Source organism: Giraffa tippelskirchi, chromosome 6 (genome assembly GCF_054371585.1).
Source record: "Giraffa tippelskirchi isolate mGirTip1 chromosome 6, T2T-mGirTip1v1.2.pri, whole genome shotgun sequence".
NCBI classification, from domain to species: domain Eukaryota; kingdom Metazoa; phylum Chordata; class Mammalia; order Artiodactyla; family Giraffidae; genus Giraffa; species Giraffa tippelskirchi.
Window position 1 is genome coordinate 16,935,688 of NC_137280.1, and position 16,576 is coordinate 16,952,263.

Consider the following 16,576-nt stretch of genomic DNA (forward strand, 5'->3'; position numbering starts at 1 on the left):
GTTTTTCTTTATAGCACACAGCTTATAAATAGCAGGTAATCAATAAATATTAAACTTACTAACATTCTCTTAAATTTAATCTAATAAACTAAGCCTCAATGCAGTGACATCAAAGAAGCACAGAAGTGATTATCAAAGAAGGTAAGCAGTATATTTGCTATTTAATATCAACACAGAGATGTATTAACTCTACATAAAATACCCTACAGGTACATGCTACTATTATCATTTCCATTTTGAATATGTGGAAACAAGAGTCACAGAGATGAAATACTTGCCCAAGGTCATAAAAAATGAATTAAAGAAAATTCAAACCACCAAAGTCTATGCAGACTGTGCTAGGTTATGTCACCCTTTTAAAGTGAAGCAGTTTACTTTTTTAGAAATGTTACACAAGATTCTTCTTCAAGTCTTATCCCTATGATCCAATTAAGTCTGATGATAATACTCTCTCATCGGGTGGAAACGATCCAAGAGGAGATTGAAAGGAAAGAGCACAATTCTTTTGACGTCATCAACACCTATTCTAAACACAGCAGAAAAAGACTCACCAAGTTACTGACTGGAGAACTTGCTTGTTCTAAGTACACTACAACTTACCTACATGAATCAATGTCCTCAACTGTCCATTTCCCAGAATAACATTTTGAAGGTAATGTGTTTTGAGTAGGATTTTTACCAAGTGTCCCTGGGTTGAATGTGGTTCAAGTATTCCTTTGAAATTCTGGGCAACGATTTTTAATGTATGTTTTAAGAAGCAAAAATAATTATGAGCTGACCATTCTTAAGCCTTGAATCAACAAGAGAAGCAAGTCTACCTCAGAAACGCATTTATATTAGATCACTTGGATGAGAACCATTCAACTCACCACTGGGTTCCCTGGTAATACTGCTAATTTGAAAGAACTCATAGATCCCCTAACTCGTTTGCAAGACCGAAGTTAACTTCCACTAAAACATTAACTTCTCTAACGTTGTCCAACTCATTAAGCAATTCAAGTCAGTCAAATCCCTGTACTACAAAAACTGGGCATTCTTGGGACTCCTGGCTTTAAAAGAATGAACATGCATACAAGTCAATCCATTGGACCAAGTCTCAGCTTGACTTACTTAACTCTATAAATTAACATTTAGACTATCTTTATGTTCTTTCTTTGTCATCTGTTATAACCATATTTTTCGGAGAAGGCAATGGCAACCCACTCCAGTCCTCTTGCCTGGAAAATCCCACGGACGGAGGAGCCTGGTAGGCTGCAGTCCATGGGATCGCACAGAGTCGGACACGACAGAAGTGACCTAGCAGCAGCAGCAGCATAACCGTATTTTTATTTGGAGGAGAACAGAAGAAAGCTCACAAATTCTGTTGCAAGAAACTAAGAAAAAGTTTACATGCTGAACTCTTTTACTGATCTATTCCAATAAAAACAAACGTGAATGTGTCATCAACAGGACCACACTGCTAACAAGTCAGCTATATTCATCCATGCTCTGCTGTCCCCAAGACCCATTCTATAGCAAAAGAATGTCAACAGAGTAAAATTAGTGAAATCTGCCCAAGATATAAGACTATTTTATATCACACTACTACTTATGTCATGTTATGTGTTAACAGAAAATGCAAAACTGTCATCAATGACAAACTGCAATTGCATAGCAATATTTACAGATACAAGTTTTTCATTATTATAGGGAAATGCTCACTAGAGAATAAAATGGAGAATGACCTGTTGCAAAGAAATGTACTCAGTACAATAGGAACTGATAAGAATGTGGTGGCTAAGCATGCCATTTTTCCCAAGCCAAATTCAAACTTGTGCCATCTAAATATTAAGTGTATCATATTCCTGCAGTGCTTTACAAATTAAATACCACAAATGTCAACAGTCCTGTTTTTAAGGGGAATGAAGGAACAGAGCCAATCCTAAGATCAAAAACAACTTAGACATCAAGATTAAAGCAAGTTATTAGATTGATGCAAAAGTAGTTACAGCTTTGCATTCTTGGAACTTTGCCTTTGGTACTGGAATACAATTCTTAAAGTAAATGTGGTTGTTATACATTATTTTAATGCGCATTTCTTGCTTTATGTTTTTTTGCTAATGACGTTACTTGCTATTTATTTTACACTGCAGAAATGTTGGACAAAAAGCAAATTAGAGTGATTTGTAAATTCAAGTTCAAAATGGGTGGTTAAGGAGCAGAGACAACTCACAACAACGCATGTGGCCCAGAAACTGCTAACAAAGTGCACTGGTGGTTCAAGAAATCTTACAAAGGAGGTGAGAGCCTTGAAGATGAGGAGGGTAATGGCCAGCCATTGAAGCTGATCCCCTTACAATTACACAGGAAGTTGCTGAAGAATTCAACATCCACCATTCCATAGTTGTTCAATATTTGAAGCAAACTGGAAAGGTGAAAAAGCTCAGTAAGTGGGTGCCTTATGACCTGACCAAAAATCAAAAAACCATTGTTTTGAAGTGTTGTCTTCTCTTATTCTATGCGACAATGAATCATTTTTCGATCGGATTGTGACGTGCGACAGAAAGTGTATTTTATGACAACCAATGACGACTAGATCAGTGGCTAGACTGAAAAAAAGCTCCAAAGCACCTCCCAAAGACAAATTTGCACCAAAAAAGGTCATGGTCACTGTTTGGTGGTCTGCTGCTGGTGTGATCCACTACAGATCTCTGAATCCTGGCAAAACCATTATATCTGAGAAGTATGCTCAGGAAATCGATGAGATGCATCAAAAACTGCCACGCCTGCAGCCGGCACTGATCAATAAAATGTGCCCAATTCTTCTCCAAGATAACACCCTATCGACCGTATGTCGCACAACCAACACTTCAAAAGTTGAACAAATTGGGCTATGACTACAATGTTTTGCCTCATCCACCACATTCACCTAACTCTCACCAACTATCATTTCTTCAAAGCATCTTGACAACTTTTTGCAGGCAGAACATTTGCATCCAACCAGCAGGAGGCAGAAAATGCTTTCCAAGAATTCACTAAGAGTTCATCAAATAATGAAGCATAGATTTTTATGCTAAAGGAATGAACAAAGACTTTTCTCATTAGCAAAAATGTGTTGATTGTAATGGTTCCTATTTTGATTAATAAAGATGTTTGAGCCTACTATAGTTATTTAAAATTCACTGTCTGAAACCACAATTACTTTTGTACTAACCTAATATAAATCAGAGAAAAGAAACCCTCAGGCCACAAAGATGGAAATTGGCAATGGCTTGTATCAAGGACAATGAGAAGACCAAACAAGAGCCAAAGGCACAGAAGGAAAGCATTGCTTTATAAAAAGGTAAGAGTAAGAACTATCTGTATGCAGCATAGAACTGGGAAAAGAACAGTAAAGATAGCAAGTCCAAGTGAATAACCACCACTAGCAATATAAAGTTTATAACTTAGCTTCTGTCCATTAAAATTAGGTCAAGTTTATTCTTACAACATCACTTTCTTGCCAATATGCTTCTGAGTGGGAGAGTAAGGGATAGAACTACTGCTAGTAGAATGGGAGTGGCAAATAATCCTGGGTACTACCCACAGGAAATGTATCATACAAATGAGTATCAACATGAATGTAAAGAGTTGAGAACCAACGATGCAGCCAACACAGCAATTAACTTGCAATTAGAAAAAGAACTCCAAGTTGAGTCCAAGATGTCCCTGTTAAGTCTAGAAAATGTGCTAAAATTAAGAGGTTAGAAAGAACAGGTAGTTTCAAAAGCAAGAGGAACTCCTGAGTGCAGCACACTGAAGCTGACAGTAGTGGTTCAGTGGTTAAGAATCTGTCTTCCTGTGCAGGGGAAGTTGGTTTGATCCCTGGTCAGGGAACTAACAGCCCACATGTCAACAGACAACTAAGCTCCACACTCTAGAGCCCGCACACCACTGCTGGAGAGGAGCCCACATGCCAAAACGACATATCCTGCACACTGCAACAAAGATCCCACATGACACAACCAAGACCTGAGGCAAACTAGAAAATAAATACTAAAAAAAAAAAAGTTCCCTAACGAGCAGTGTTTATACTCAATGCAAAACCATAATAAAGAAAGAGCAATGGAAATTAGGATGAAATCACAATAGGGATTATCTCAGGAATTTAAAAAATAAATTCTAAGGCCTATTAGCATTTCAGTGGACTACATTTAAGTTTTTCTGAGCTTAGCTGACATCAGAACACCCATAATTTTTTACTTCCTCTTGCAATGCAGATGTGGGTTCAATCCCTGGGTCGGGAAGATCCACTTGAGGAGGAAATGGCAACCCACTCCAGTATTCTTGCCTGAGAAATCCAACAGACAAAGGAGCCTGGCAGGCTATACAATCCATGGGTTGCAAAACAGCTGGACACAACTGAGAGACTAGTCAACAAATTATATTCATGGCAGGGGGGAACCCTATGTATTTCATAGGTTGAAGCCCCAATTCCAAAAAACCCGAAGTTAACACTTAACTGATTATAAGCTATGATGGAGGGCACTGAAAATCTACTTCTGATATTAGTAGGAGTAAGTTAGCTCTAATTTTCTTTATAAAAGCAGAACTATTTTTGCATGTCTTAGAAGAGGTAAAATCTGGCATCATTTCCTTTGGGTAAAGTTTTCGCAAGGCCAGTAAGTTCCACATTCATTACTTTATAACATAATTGACCCCTTCATGCTCTAACCAGCACCCTCTCTCTTCCTAATCTCATCTCTTCCAAAATTACTGCAAAAGGCTTTTGAAAATAAAGCAACTGTTCCCACCTAATGTTCTGACAGAATGAACCATCACTTAATTTGCTGGATTAACCAAACCTCACTTAACAGACTGGCTTTACGCCAGGCCTTTTTCATTCCTAGGCAAACACCAATAATTGCCGGGAGCCAGCCGAGATCCCACCCATGACAGAGTCATGGGAAAGAGGAATGATTGAGCACGGCTTCTCAGGCCTCAGGGATTCTCGGAAGGCTGCCTCAGCGCTCACCTTAAAGATATCTGTCTTTCTGATGTTTACTATAAAAAATCTCTTATTTTCTATGACTTAAGCAAAAGGCCTTTCCCGATTTCCTTCTAAAACAGATCATTCTGAAACCTCAAATAAACAAGGCCCCTGAACGGTAGCACCCTAAATAAAATTATCTGGGATATAGAGTATGCTGATCTAAATTCCTTTTGCTAACATATTGGTTTGTTTAATAAATGTACCTGTGCCTTTGGAGCTAATGTGCGTAACTGTTCCTTAATAATAAAATAACATTGAGAGCCTCCTCACAGAAAGCCCTTATGGGCACAAAACCCTTCACAGGAAAAAAGGCTTGTTAGGAAATACAAGAAATATTGCTTTATGAAACTGTTACTTAATCTAGATTTACTCACTATGTTTTTACTCAACGTATTTAGCTTATATAATGAAAGCATAATAGTTAAAAATTTATATAAATAAAAGTTTAGCTTTAATACAAATAATAAGACAATTGTAGATTTAACTGATGATTCTTACTTAGAGCTGACCTTCAGCTTGCTCTTCTATGACTTTATGGGACCACATTCTTTTCTGTTAAGCTCAAGGCATAGAGTAAAATTACCGAAAACAGGTTTCACCTTGAAACTTTCTATTGATGAATTCTTTTGTGCTGTGCCTGATACAAAAGTGTTCTGACTGATCAACCTTTATCAATGGAGAGTCACAAGATGCTAGCAGGCCCCCAGGCCAGAAGATGATGTAAACAAAATGAGGCTGTTGGTAACTAAAAACATGCAAACGGTTTCGATGAAGGTCAAAACTGCTGGCCTATTAAGCTGAATTGATATGCCCATTAAGCTGAATTCATATGCCCATTAAGCTAAATTAGTATGCCCACTAAGCTGAATTGGTATGACTCTATACTTTACATTTGTTTCTATGTACCACAAAAAATATAAAAGCTGTCTTAAAAATAATAAAGTTGGAACACACTTGGGAGACACTTGGAAACACCGAGACTCGCTGTGTCTGTCTTCTCATTCATATTGCCGACGCCGTCCATCCTGAGGGAACCCCTGGACCTGCTAGAGCTGGACTCCGGCAAATAATGCCCATGACGTCGTTTTATCTTTGGGCTAAATATTTCAGATACATTTTTCAGCTATTCTCTGAAACCCCCTTTAGTTCCTATCAGCAGTTATACCATTATTGAGTCTTGTACTTGTTCCTCAAACTACGCCATTATACTTGGATATAATTACTTAAAATGTTATGCTATTTTTGTTAACAAAGTTACCAAATTCAAGTATGAAAAGAAGCATTTCTATGACAATTACGCTGAATGTTTTGAAATGACTATTTTTAAAGGAGACACACATATCACTTGGGTTATGCAAATAATTGAAAGATTAGAAAAATTTTGGTTATTTTCTTTTAGCTTCTAAGTTCTTACTTTACTATGTAAACTCAAATTACATTTTATAAAGGTTGCATCTCTTTTAGGGGTGGCTAGTAAGTTATTTTCAAACTGTAGGTCTATGCATATTCAAAGAAAAGGTCTTAGCTCCACACTAGAAATGGGCAAATTACACATTTGTTTTAACTGAAGATGTTTAGAACAAGTAGGAACACCCTTGAACTACTTTTCAATTAACCAACTAACTAGGATCTTCTACTGTACCACTACTGAGATGTTACCATAAGATTTTTTTACTCATAAAGCTGAGCATTTAATTTTTGGCCACACCCTGCAAAACATGTGGGATCTTAGTTCCCCAACAAGGGTGTGAACCTTCACCCCCTGCATTTGAAGTGCGGAGTCTTAACCACTGGACCACCAGAGAAGTCCCCAAACTGGGTGTTTTTAGAAGAAAAACTGAAAAGCAAAATTATTCCTGGTAAACTATAACTCTGGGGTATCTTTATTTCCTGACCTCTCTAATTCAAATACCTCTGCGGGGGCCTCTTTCTTGGGCAGATCAGAAGAGTTGAAGAGTTCTTAAGTGTACATGTTCCTCCTATACTTTGAGATTTTTCTTACGTTTTTCTGCTTGAATTTCAATTTTTAATCCTGTAATTTATTCCTTAGTTCACTTTTAACTATCTTCACAGCTCATCTAATCACTAAACCTCTCCAGGTCATCTGTATTTCTTCCTAGAACAGGCAGGAAAGACTTTATTCTTATATTAAGTATTGCTAGGCTGAAAAAGGATAGGTAACCTGTTGCTCTTGACCGAGATGTTCTTCTTCCCCTTCCCACCAAATAGTAAACACCTATCTTTCCATTGTTTCTTTCCTTTACATTTCATACACCTCAGACTTCCCAAATACACAAACTACCTCACCAGCTGCAACAGTTAATGGTTATCAAGAAAACTCTTAAACTCTTCCAACTTAAAACTGCTGAATTTTATTACCAAAAGACTGTCCAATGTACTTCTTCCTGGAAGGGATTGCTGCTATCTCCTATGTCACGTAAGGTCTTTGTACTTTGAAACATACCAAAAGCAGTTATTTGACAAAAATATGTAAATATACAGTCAAGAAAATGAATATAACACTGCACAATTCTTTTGAAAAGCCCTTATTTCAATAAATGAACTGTCTAGTGATTTTCAACTTAAAACTCTTTTATAGCAGTTTTTAAAGCCCAAGGCACTTCCCAGCTTGCTCCTGCTTAACGGTAGTACTATGGAGATAAAAACCAGTGCCCAGCAACCACACCTTAAAAATGTAGAGAAGCATAATAAAATGGAACTCAGTCAAGTTAACTGAATCACACAACAAATATTGTTGCCAACTGTTACAAATGACAGACTCACGATTTTACTAATTCATGTCCTAATAAGGAAGCCATTCTTCAACTTATTTCAGTGGCTTTCAATTCTTAAATGAAACCTTTGAAAAATTGCTGGCCAGTATGGGCCCTCTGTCCTTGAAAGATACGCAATTTTTAAGGTTTCTTGGATCTTTTAAATTTCATTCTTAGATTCCCAAGTTAAAGAGACCTCTATTAACTTATAGGCAGGTTTGTACTACCGTCACTGCTTTAAAGAGAAGCCCCAAACTGAGATAAATGGGGCACTAAGAGCTCTACCTGATTTTCTCCACAGCAGTCCTATGGTATGGCGTAGATATTATTCCCATTTAACTGAGCTCAGTTTTCTCTGATGAATAATATCTTCAGGCCACTCGGCTATTTAAAGGTAACACTGGTTACAACTCAAAACTTGGAGCTCTTTTTAGGCCATTATATTCTTGAGTTTGATTTAGGTACAATCTAGTATGCTTATGCTCATTTCATTTTACATTTCATCATGTTCAAGATAAAACTACCTAATTTTTGGCTTCTTGTGAGTTTGGGCAGAAGAGGTATCAACCCCCTTCCCCCACTAACACAAGAACATTTGGTCTAAGATCTGCTAGAAAAGGCTGACTACATTAGTTCACATACTATAATTTCAAATCTAACAACACAAGGAAGAGAAGAATCATAATTTCGCATAAAGAGAAGTTCATGTTGTGAAGAATAAGGCCAGTGACCGTGTTCTACAGTAATGCTCTAAAACTTCTGTACAAAGTAACATGGTCCCTGCTCTTTCACTGCTTAGTAAATAGTATAAATTAAACAAACACTTGATGAATACATGTAACCAGAATGGCAGTAACCCAATAAGAGTTAACAGCTCTTCAGAGTAACTTTGAAACATGGAGGTTAGTTCCCACTAATAGGAAGACAGAGAATATTTTCTTAGGCAGTATAGAACAATGAAGTCTGGTTCATCAGTGATGCTATCAGCCAATAACATTAATTCTGAAAAGCAATTATCTGCTTATTTTTCTCAAATTAAAAGTCAAAGAAAAAACTAGAGCAATAAAAATTACAACTGGTTATATTTTTATTATATAAGAGATTGAGATATAATTAGGCACATGTTCACTAATTATCAAGCAAATCAGGTCAAATCATTTTTTCTCTAATAGAAATAACAGTTCTGCTATATTTTATTCTTCCATTTTACTTAAAAGGAGAAAAGGAATTTTCTGCAAGATGTTTCCCAAGTCAACATGACCTGTTTGAAGAAAGATGATTGGGAAAAGAAGCCTGTCTGTAAAGAATCACAGTATCCACAGTAAATATCCAAGTTTCCCCAAGTTGAAACAGAAAAGGCCTTGGAAAATTAGCCATACTGCTGACCTAGTTCCATTATCCTCTTTTCCAAAAGAAGCCAAAAGCTCATTTACTTAAATAATTTGAGTATCTACTATATATTAGGAGCGATGAGCCATGCAAAGATCACTAATGGAGCTTCACTTCTGAAAAGACTAAGGTTGGAAGCAAAAGCTTGTTTAGAATTCTCTGAGCCTTTTATATAAGAATTATAAAGGAATTAAACTTTCATTTATCTATACTTTCACAGTGGAAATTTCATTCAGACTTCGTGCGAAGCCAGTGTGTTATTCTCAAGAACACACATAGTGATCAGCGACCAGTACCAAACTCCCTTAATAATCATTTCAACAAGGAGAAGCTATTCAGAGATTAATCCAGGTATTCTCACCCACTGATCCAATGCAGTATTTTTTGCCTTGATAAGGAAAGCAAAGGAAAGTAAAGCTAAAACTGCTAGTCTTTTCCTAGGAAAATTCTCACAATGATGGGAGCTTTTATACTTTTTGTGTGGAAAACATGCAAATACCTACCTGGAATTGCAAATAAGCTGTTAGTAGAGGATGAATGTTACCACATCCCCTTTTATTCCTAAAACTGACTTTTGTCTTAAGGGAAATAACAAAACTCTTAATTATTATTTAATCTATCAGGTATAATAACTGGGGGAAAAACATTAGAGTGAACAAAATTAAATAACACACTCAGGTTCTTACCAGTAAACAGAGCAAGGAAGGTGAGCAAAGTCCAACAGCATTTTTTTTTATTACAGGGAAACATGATATTTTCAAATTTTAAATATTCTTATTACATTAGCAAAGCTTAAGATAAGCATTTGTCATTCAGTCTCAATAAAAGCATGGAACTCTCTTCTCATTTTAGAAATGAATGATAGCTATCAATGTAAAGATTTCAGGTAAGCAATCAAAAACAAACTATCCACAAGATAGATACCACATGAGAAGACTGTAGCCCACATTAAGATAGAAAACATTCTTCTTTAAAAAGATAAGTCTAAAGTAAATTATCATTTGAGAAAAATACTCGTAATTTAGGAACTGCAGCTATTCCATTAGCGTTCAACTACTGTAAAGGAATCATAATACCATTACAATTTTAACAAAAACTCCAAACCCCCATCAGAAATAATTCTATATTGCTTGTTATAGTAGTTCTTCCATGAACAAGATTCCAATAATAAGTGCAGCTGGATTTTCAGAGGAAGTGGGATTCAGCCTCTCTCTATATACCAGAGCCCTGTCATACAGAGACCCATGTATATGTAAGAGTACCCATCTGCAATATAAGAGTAATCATTTAGTTAAACTCCCAGTTCATTAAAAAATGAAAGTGTTACTGTACACAGGCTGTTATTATATGCAAAACGGTTGCACCGTCCACCAACTTATCCTTATATTTCAACTTATCTGACACAGAAAGTCGCCATTTGTGATAAAATTTTAAGAGTAACCAAAATGTAATATTCAAGTCTTTTAAGCTATTTAGAGAAGCAGTGCTTCAAGGTGTAGACACTGAATACTTAAAATACTTCTTGACTGAACCTGGAAAATCAAGCTTGAGTTTTTCATAATCTTTTAATGTGGTTGTCAATGTTCAAAGTTGACTTCCAACACTTAAATGCAGAAAGGCAAAAACAACTATCAAGCCAGTTTTCTGCACCGCTGACTCATTACATTAACATTTCAGTGGCTAACCCAGGGAAGGCTACTAGGTCTACAATGTCTACCACATCTTACTTACATAAAGCAAGATACGTAAAATTCCTGCATCCATATATATACTTTTAAGAAAATCAGCTCTAGAACTACTACAGATATTCTAACCCACAAATGAAATGATAATTACTTTACCTTTTCAATTAGAACAAAATATACTACCAATCTATTTGAGCTGACTGATAATCGTCACAGAATTCATTTTATACAAATCTAACCACAATTGTTCTAACATTTTAGTAATGACACCCTGAAAGACTTGGAAATCTAGAACACCCCATTTTTAAAAGGAAAAGAGAAACCAAAGAAAGAAAAAGTTGAGAGTAATGTAACTGATCATCATTACAGAAACTCTGTATTACAGTGACACTAGACTGAATGGTTTCTCACCAGTACATCATTGCAGATATCTCTTAGCTCGGTCTCTATTTTCTCTCTGTACTCTCGAGCCATCTGCTGTTTTTTCTCAGCACCTTCCGTCTTTTGCTCAATACTGGAGACGACCCTCCAAGATGACCTACGGGCTCCTACAACATTTTTATAAGCAACTGAGAGAAGATTCCTTTCCTCATTGGATAATTCAGCTCCTTGCTCAGTTACAGACTTCATGCAGGCTGCCATGTCATCATATCGCTCAGCCTGCTCGGCCAGTTTGGCCTTCTGTACCAGCTCGTTTTTATCCATGACTGGATGTTCTGCAGGGGAAAAAAAGTAGCATTTAGATATTTTTTCCAGTAAAACAAACAGACTAAAAATCATACCCTTTGTACACATGTTAACACTTCAAACCTAATTACCGATGGAAGATTCTCTACATGAAACTTCACAAAAGGATGCTCAGAATAAGAAAAAAAAAAAGTGGCATACTCAGCGTGCATAGTGTACATTTAAAGCCATTAGAATCGGTTTAGCAAAACTAAAATTACATTATCTCATCTTTGTTCACAAGATTCTTAATTTCACATAAAATTGAAGCACACTTGACCAAAAATGATGCCTTAAAAACCAACCCTTATCTTACGTGGTCAAAATCTCAACTCTAGTTTCAAATCACTAGGTAATCCCAAATTAAGCAGCTTTTCTTTAGTGAAAACACCACCTATGAAGAATACTACCATACTTTCAGAATCACGACTCTTTGTCAGTTTAATGTAATTTATGTCCTATTACTGTTAATATCTGCTCGTCAAGTGTTTAAATTTTAGCTGGTAACACTCCCAACCCAAGTCCACTGATGTTTGCAACAGCTGATCACAGCATGCCAATTTCCCGGGAGAAATGACCAAATTGCTTATTTTAATATCGTGACTGTAAAACCACCACCAAGGATCAATATATTACTAACTCTAAGGCTTCATTCATCTATACCTTGTTTTATGCACATGGGCTTAAAAAAAAAAAATCCATAAGTCCTGGAACTTCAATTCTTACTATCTGTGAGCACTAAGATGTAGATACTAAGTGCTTCCCAGTGATCAGTGTTTCTGATGTCATTGTTCAGTTTAAATGCAGACTTACTGCCGTGTTTCTAGTAGTCAAAAATTAATTGAATATATTATCACTCAAGCTGCCCTTATCAAGACTTCCTAAGTCTTTCTCATTTTAAAGCTCTGGACTTTTCAATTTCCCCCGTTATGCTATTCCTTAAGACACCCTTCTGAAAGATCCTAAAGCAGCACAGAAAGATATTAGCCCCTAAAGTGGTCCCAAAGGGTACATGACTTAGGATGAACAGAGGAGTCACTGTCACTCACTATGGGAACTGACTCCCTTTCTTTATCTTCCCAGGAAATCCCACAAAATATTTCTTTTTAAAAAACCAAATCGGAACCAATCCTTTGTATTTAAACAAGTAACTAGCTAGCTTGAATAGGAAGTACACGGTTTTCAATGTCAAACCCAAAATCTGTTATCGCATAACCTCCCCACCCTCTTCTTGCAATTACCAATTCTCCCCCCTAGAAATTAAAAAATGCTCTCCGGCTAATGCTACTTCTAAAGAAAATTATCTACAACCAGCACAAAGGTTCCTCCCCCAAGCCCCTCGGTAACGACGGGAAGTGTACTAGGTTTCTCAAAGAATAAGCAGCGCTCCCAGGACTCGCCGCACCCATTTAACCCTTCACCGGCGGAAGACTTCGAGATGGGTGAAACGACAACGGGCGGTCTGTGACTTTAAAGGGCAAACCCTTCCGTCCGCGCCAGCCGCAACCCCCCTCCTTGGCTCCGCCCAGGCTGGTGCCTCCGCGCGACTCCCCGCGTCTCCCTCTTTGTCATGGCGGATCTGTGTCAAGGAGCCCAACCTACTGCCTAGTGTTAATTCCCCCACCGGGGCCGGGACGGGGGGAGGGTGCGCGGAGAGGAGACGCGCGCCCCCGCCCGCGCTGGGAACGAGGAGCCGCCCGCCCGCGCCGGGGGCACGGACGCCGGGGCCGCCCGCCCGCAGAAGAGGAACCACGAGCGGCCGTCCGCGGATACACCCCACTCTCCCGTCGGCGTCTATCAGCCACCGGCCGCCGCGGGTGCTCCTTTAGTCTCCGGGGGCCCGACAGCTGCAGCCGGTGGGGGAGGGGGCGAGCCACACCCAGGCGAGCCCGGTCGCTGCCGGCTGTTAAGCGCGGGCTCACCCGCTCCGCCAAGCGGGGTCCGGGTCGACACACACCAGCGCAGGGACCCTCGGGTCTATTAGGCCGCCCCACCCCGAGAGGACGAGCGAGCCCCGCGGCCCCCGATCTTCCCCACCCTCTTCGCTGTCCCCTACCTGGGCTCCGAATCCCCCCACTGCACGCGGAGACAGAAAGCCAGCCCCACCCCCACCCCACCCCCGCCGGGAATATTCAAGTTCTCCCCGCCCCCCCCACCCCCACGGAACCCGGGAAATTCGGCTCGAGGTCTCGGGCGAGTCCCACCCAGGGGCCGGCTCGACCGAAGCACGGCCTCGCCCCGCTCTACCTGGCGGGCGCTTCCGGGCCGCCTTGGCTCGCAGCCCCGCGCCCAGGCCCTACCCTCCCGCCGCCGCCGCCGCCGCCCGGATGGGGGAGGAGGGCTGGGTGCCGCCGCAGCGCGGGGCGCGGAGGCTGCGCCGACGAGAGGGCGGGAGAGGCGGGGGGAGGGGACAGGGGGCGGCGGGGAGGGGGCGGCCTCACCTGCGCCACTGCAATGCCCGCGGCCGCCGAGTCATTCTCTCTCGGGCGGAAGCGGGCAGCCGGGCGACGCGGAGGAGGGGGCTGCGGGAGGGTGAGGTGGGGGGGCGCGAAAAAGGAACGGATCGCGGCCGGAGCTGCCTCGGTCACCCTCGGGAGGCCGGCGACCGGGCGGGTCCCTGGGGGAAACCTGGTGTGCGGGCGCCCTTCCCACCTCCCCCCCACCCCGCCCCTGGGGACCGGATCAGACCGGGCGCCCCTCCGGAGTCGATCCGGAAGAAAGTAGCCGGAGGCGGCCGCGAGCCGCCCGCCCGAACCCAGCGGAAGAGAAGCCGCCGCCCGTCTCCGCCTGAGACTCCGCCTCAGCCCAGCGTCGCTCCCAACCGCGGGCGAGCGGGGCTGAGGGGATGCGGAGCGGGGGCTGCTTCCGCGCTTTCGGATGCTTGGCTTGGGACAGGAAGGAGCGGGGCGAGGCGGCGGTGGCGGCCGGGTCCCTTACCTGTGTCCGGAGTAGGTGGCGACGGACGGACGGGGCTCAGCAGTCTCTGGGCGGCAGCGGCGAGGCTGAGACTCTGTCCCTGGATCTCGCTGCTCACAGGCTACAGCCGCTCCGCAGACACGGGGTTTCCTCCAATCACCAGCCCCGGCAGCAGGGGCACCACACGCACGATGACGTCAAACGCTGCTATGGCAACCGTTGATTGGTGCCCACTGCTCTGGGGGCCCAGAGCAACCGCCGCTCCCCAGCGCGCGGCCGTCCTGCCCGCCCGCGCTAGAGGACGAGCGGAGGAGCGCGCGCGTCCCCTCCTCTCCCAACTCTCCTCCCCAACCCTCTCGGCTTCCAACTTCTCTACTCCCGTCCTGAGGGTGTCCGAACAGAAAGCTCTTTTTTTCTTCTTGTCACCAGTATCCCTACCGTTTCCCTCGCTTTCCCCTCGGATCCCCCGCAACCCTTCTCCTGCTCGTTCCCCCAAACTAGCCGAGAGGTAATTTTTCCCCACCCCCACCTTAGGGTTCGTGCGACCCTTCTGCGCCTGCGCCAGTTACTCCCTCAAGAAGGGGCGCCCGTTCGGCAACATCCGGGACCTTTCACACTCCCCCCTCCCATCCGCCTGGCCCGCCCCGCCCTCCGTTCTTCGCGGCGGTAACTGCCCCCCGGGGCCATCCGGGGGGGCTAGATTACAAGAGCGGCTCCACGGCGTGGGCATTATGATCTGGACTTGGGGGTGGGGGGCACGGTCAAAGGGTCGGGGAGGGGCGATGTGGCGCGCTAGCCCCCCAGCTTCCCCCGATACACACGCCGGGCGGGGCGATCGGGGCGCGCGGCCCCTCCCTTTCTTCTTTCCCCTGCCGCCGCTTTACCTGCTGCCTCAGGGACGGCGGCCGGAGGCCTTTTAAGGCTTGAGAGAGAGTGAGGCGTCCGGTCCCAGAACGTGGGCTGAGCGACCAGTTGGTTTTTCCAATCGGGGCTGGGGCATCAGTGCGCAGTGACAGCTGCGAGGGGACAATGGGTGGGCACCAAGTGGGAGTGAGGTGTGGCGGGCGGGGCTGGCGGGAGGCGAGGCCTGGGAGGAGGCTCTCAGAAGGCCTTCAGCCTCTGAGGGGAAAGACGGCGTCCTTAGGTGGAGGCTTTGAGGGGGGCCCTGGAGGAGGCAAAGAGGTTTGACTGTATTTCCTCGATTTTCGTAGGTTGAATTTTTTCTGTCCAAAATAAAGCTTTCATTTAGAGACCTCATGCTTCCGTGGTTTAAAACGTGACGATTACCTGTTTTCTCCTGAGGGAGGGACGTGCTGTTCCCAGGGCCCGGGTTGACCCAGCGGGCGGTGGGCCGCGGGCGGGGCGAAGAGCAGGGACCGGGAGCCAGGAAGAGAGGAAAGAGAAGGGCGGAAATTGCAGGTGCCGCGTTAACGTGCCAACCTAAAACGGTAGGGCCTCCACCCAGTCAACTTCAGGAAGTTCAAAGACATGCATTCACTGGGTGAAATGTTTTTGATCCGTCTTCCTTTAGGTAAGTGTTAGAAAAGATTAGTGCCTGGATGACCTACCAAACCAATTGCAAAAGTCATTGAGAGTTTCTAGAACTCAGAACTCTTCCTGCTACCCATGTGTGAGCTCCATCTTGGCCTCATTGACTTTTCCAACATCACTTTATTGAGCACTTACTGTGGTGGTTTGGTCGCTAAGTCGTGTCCGACTCTTTTGTGACCCGTGAATTGTAGCCTGCCAGGCTCCTCTGTCCATGGGATTCTCCAGGCAAGAATACTGGAGTGGGTTGTCATTTCCTTCTCCAGGGGATCTTCCCGACCTGGGGAATCTAACTGTGTCTCCTGCATTGTAGGCAGATTCTTTACCAACTGACCTACAAGGGAAGCCCCTGAGCACATACTAGGGCCCTGCTTTAGGCACAGCTGACAAAAGAGCCTTCCAGGAGTTCAGCCTCAAGTTCCCCAGAGGATTGAATTTATCGGTAACCGTCTCGTAAAATGTTTCCTCACTCTTCCAGCGCCTGGTGCTTCGGAGCGCCTTGTCTGTTCTGTATGATGGATACAGTG

The 16,576-nt window shown here is 42.9% G+C and overlaps 1 protein-coding gene across 5 annotated transcripts in view; it reads right to left on the bottom strand.

The window, feature by feature from the left end:
* The window catches only part of YWHAZ (tyrosine 3-monooxygenase/tryptophan 5-monooxygenase activation protein zeta), a 36,612-nt gene extending 20,431 nt beyond the window's left edge, over positions 1–16,181 (bottom strand). The window contains exons 1-2 of one of the 5 annotated variants that reach the window (XM_081503464.1): positions 15,789–16,181; positions 11,271–11,575 (exon numbers count right to left, since the gene is read on the bottom strand). In XM_081503464.1, the coding sequence (XP_081359590.1) occupies positions 11,271–11,564 (294 nt within the window). In that variant the 5' untranslated portion in view covers positions 11,565–11,575; positions 15,789–16,181. Of the gene's footprint in view, positions 1–11,270; positions 11,576–13,832; positions 14,636–15,385; positions 15,554–15,788 lie in introns of those variants that run through there. The other 4 variants (XM_081503463.1, XM_081503460.1, XM_081503462.1 and 1 more) reach the window with 4 other exon arrangements.
* Between the last annotated feature and the right edge of the window lie 395 nt (positions 16,182–16,576).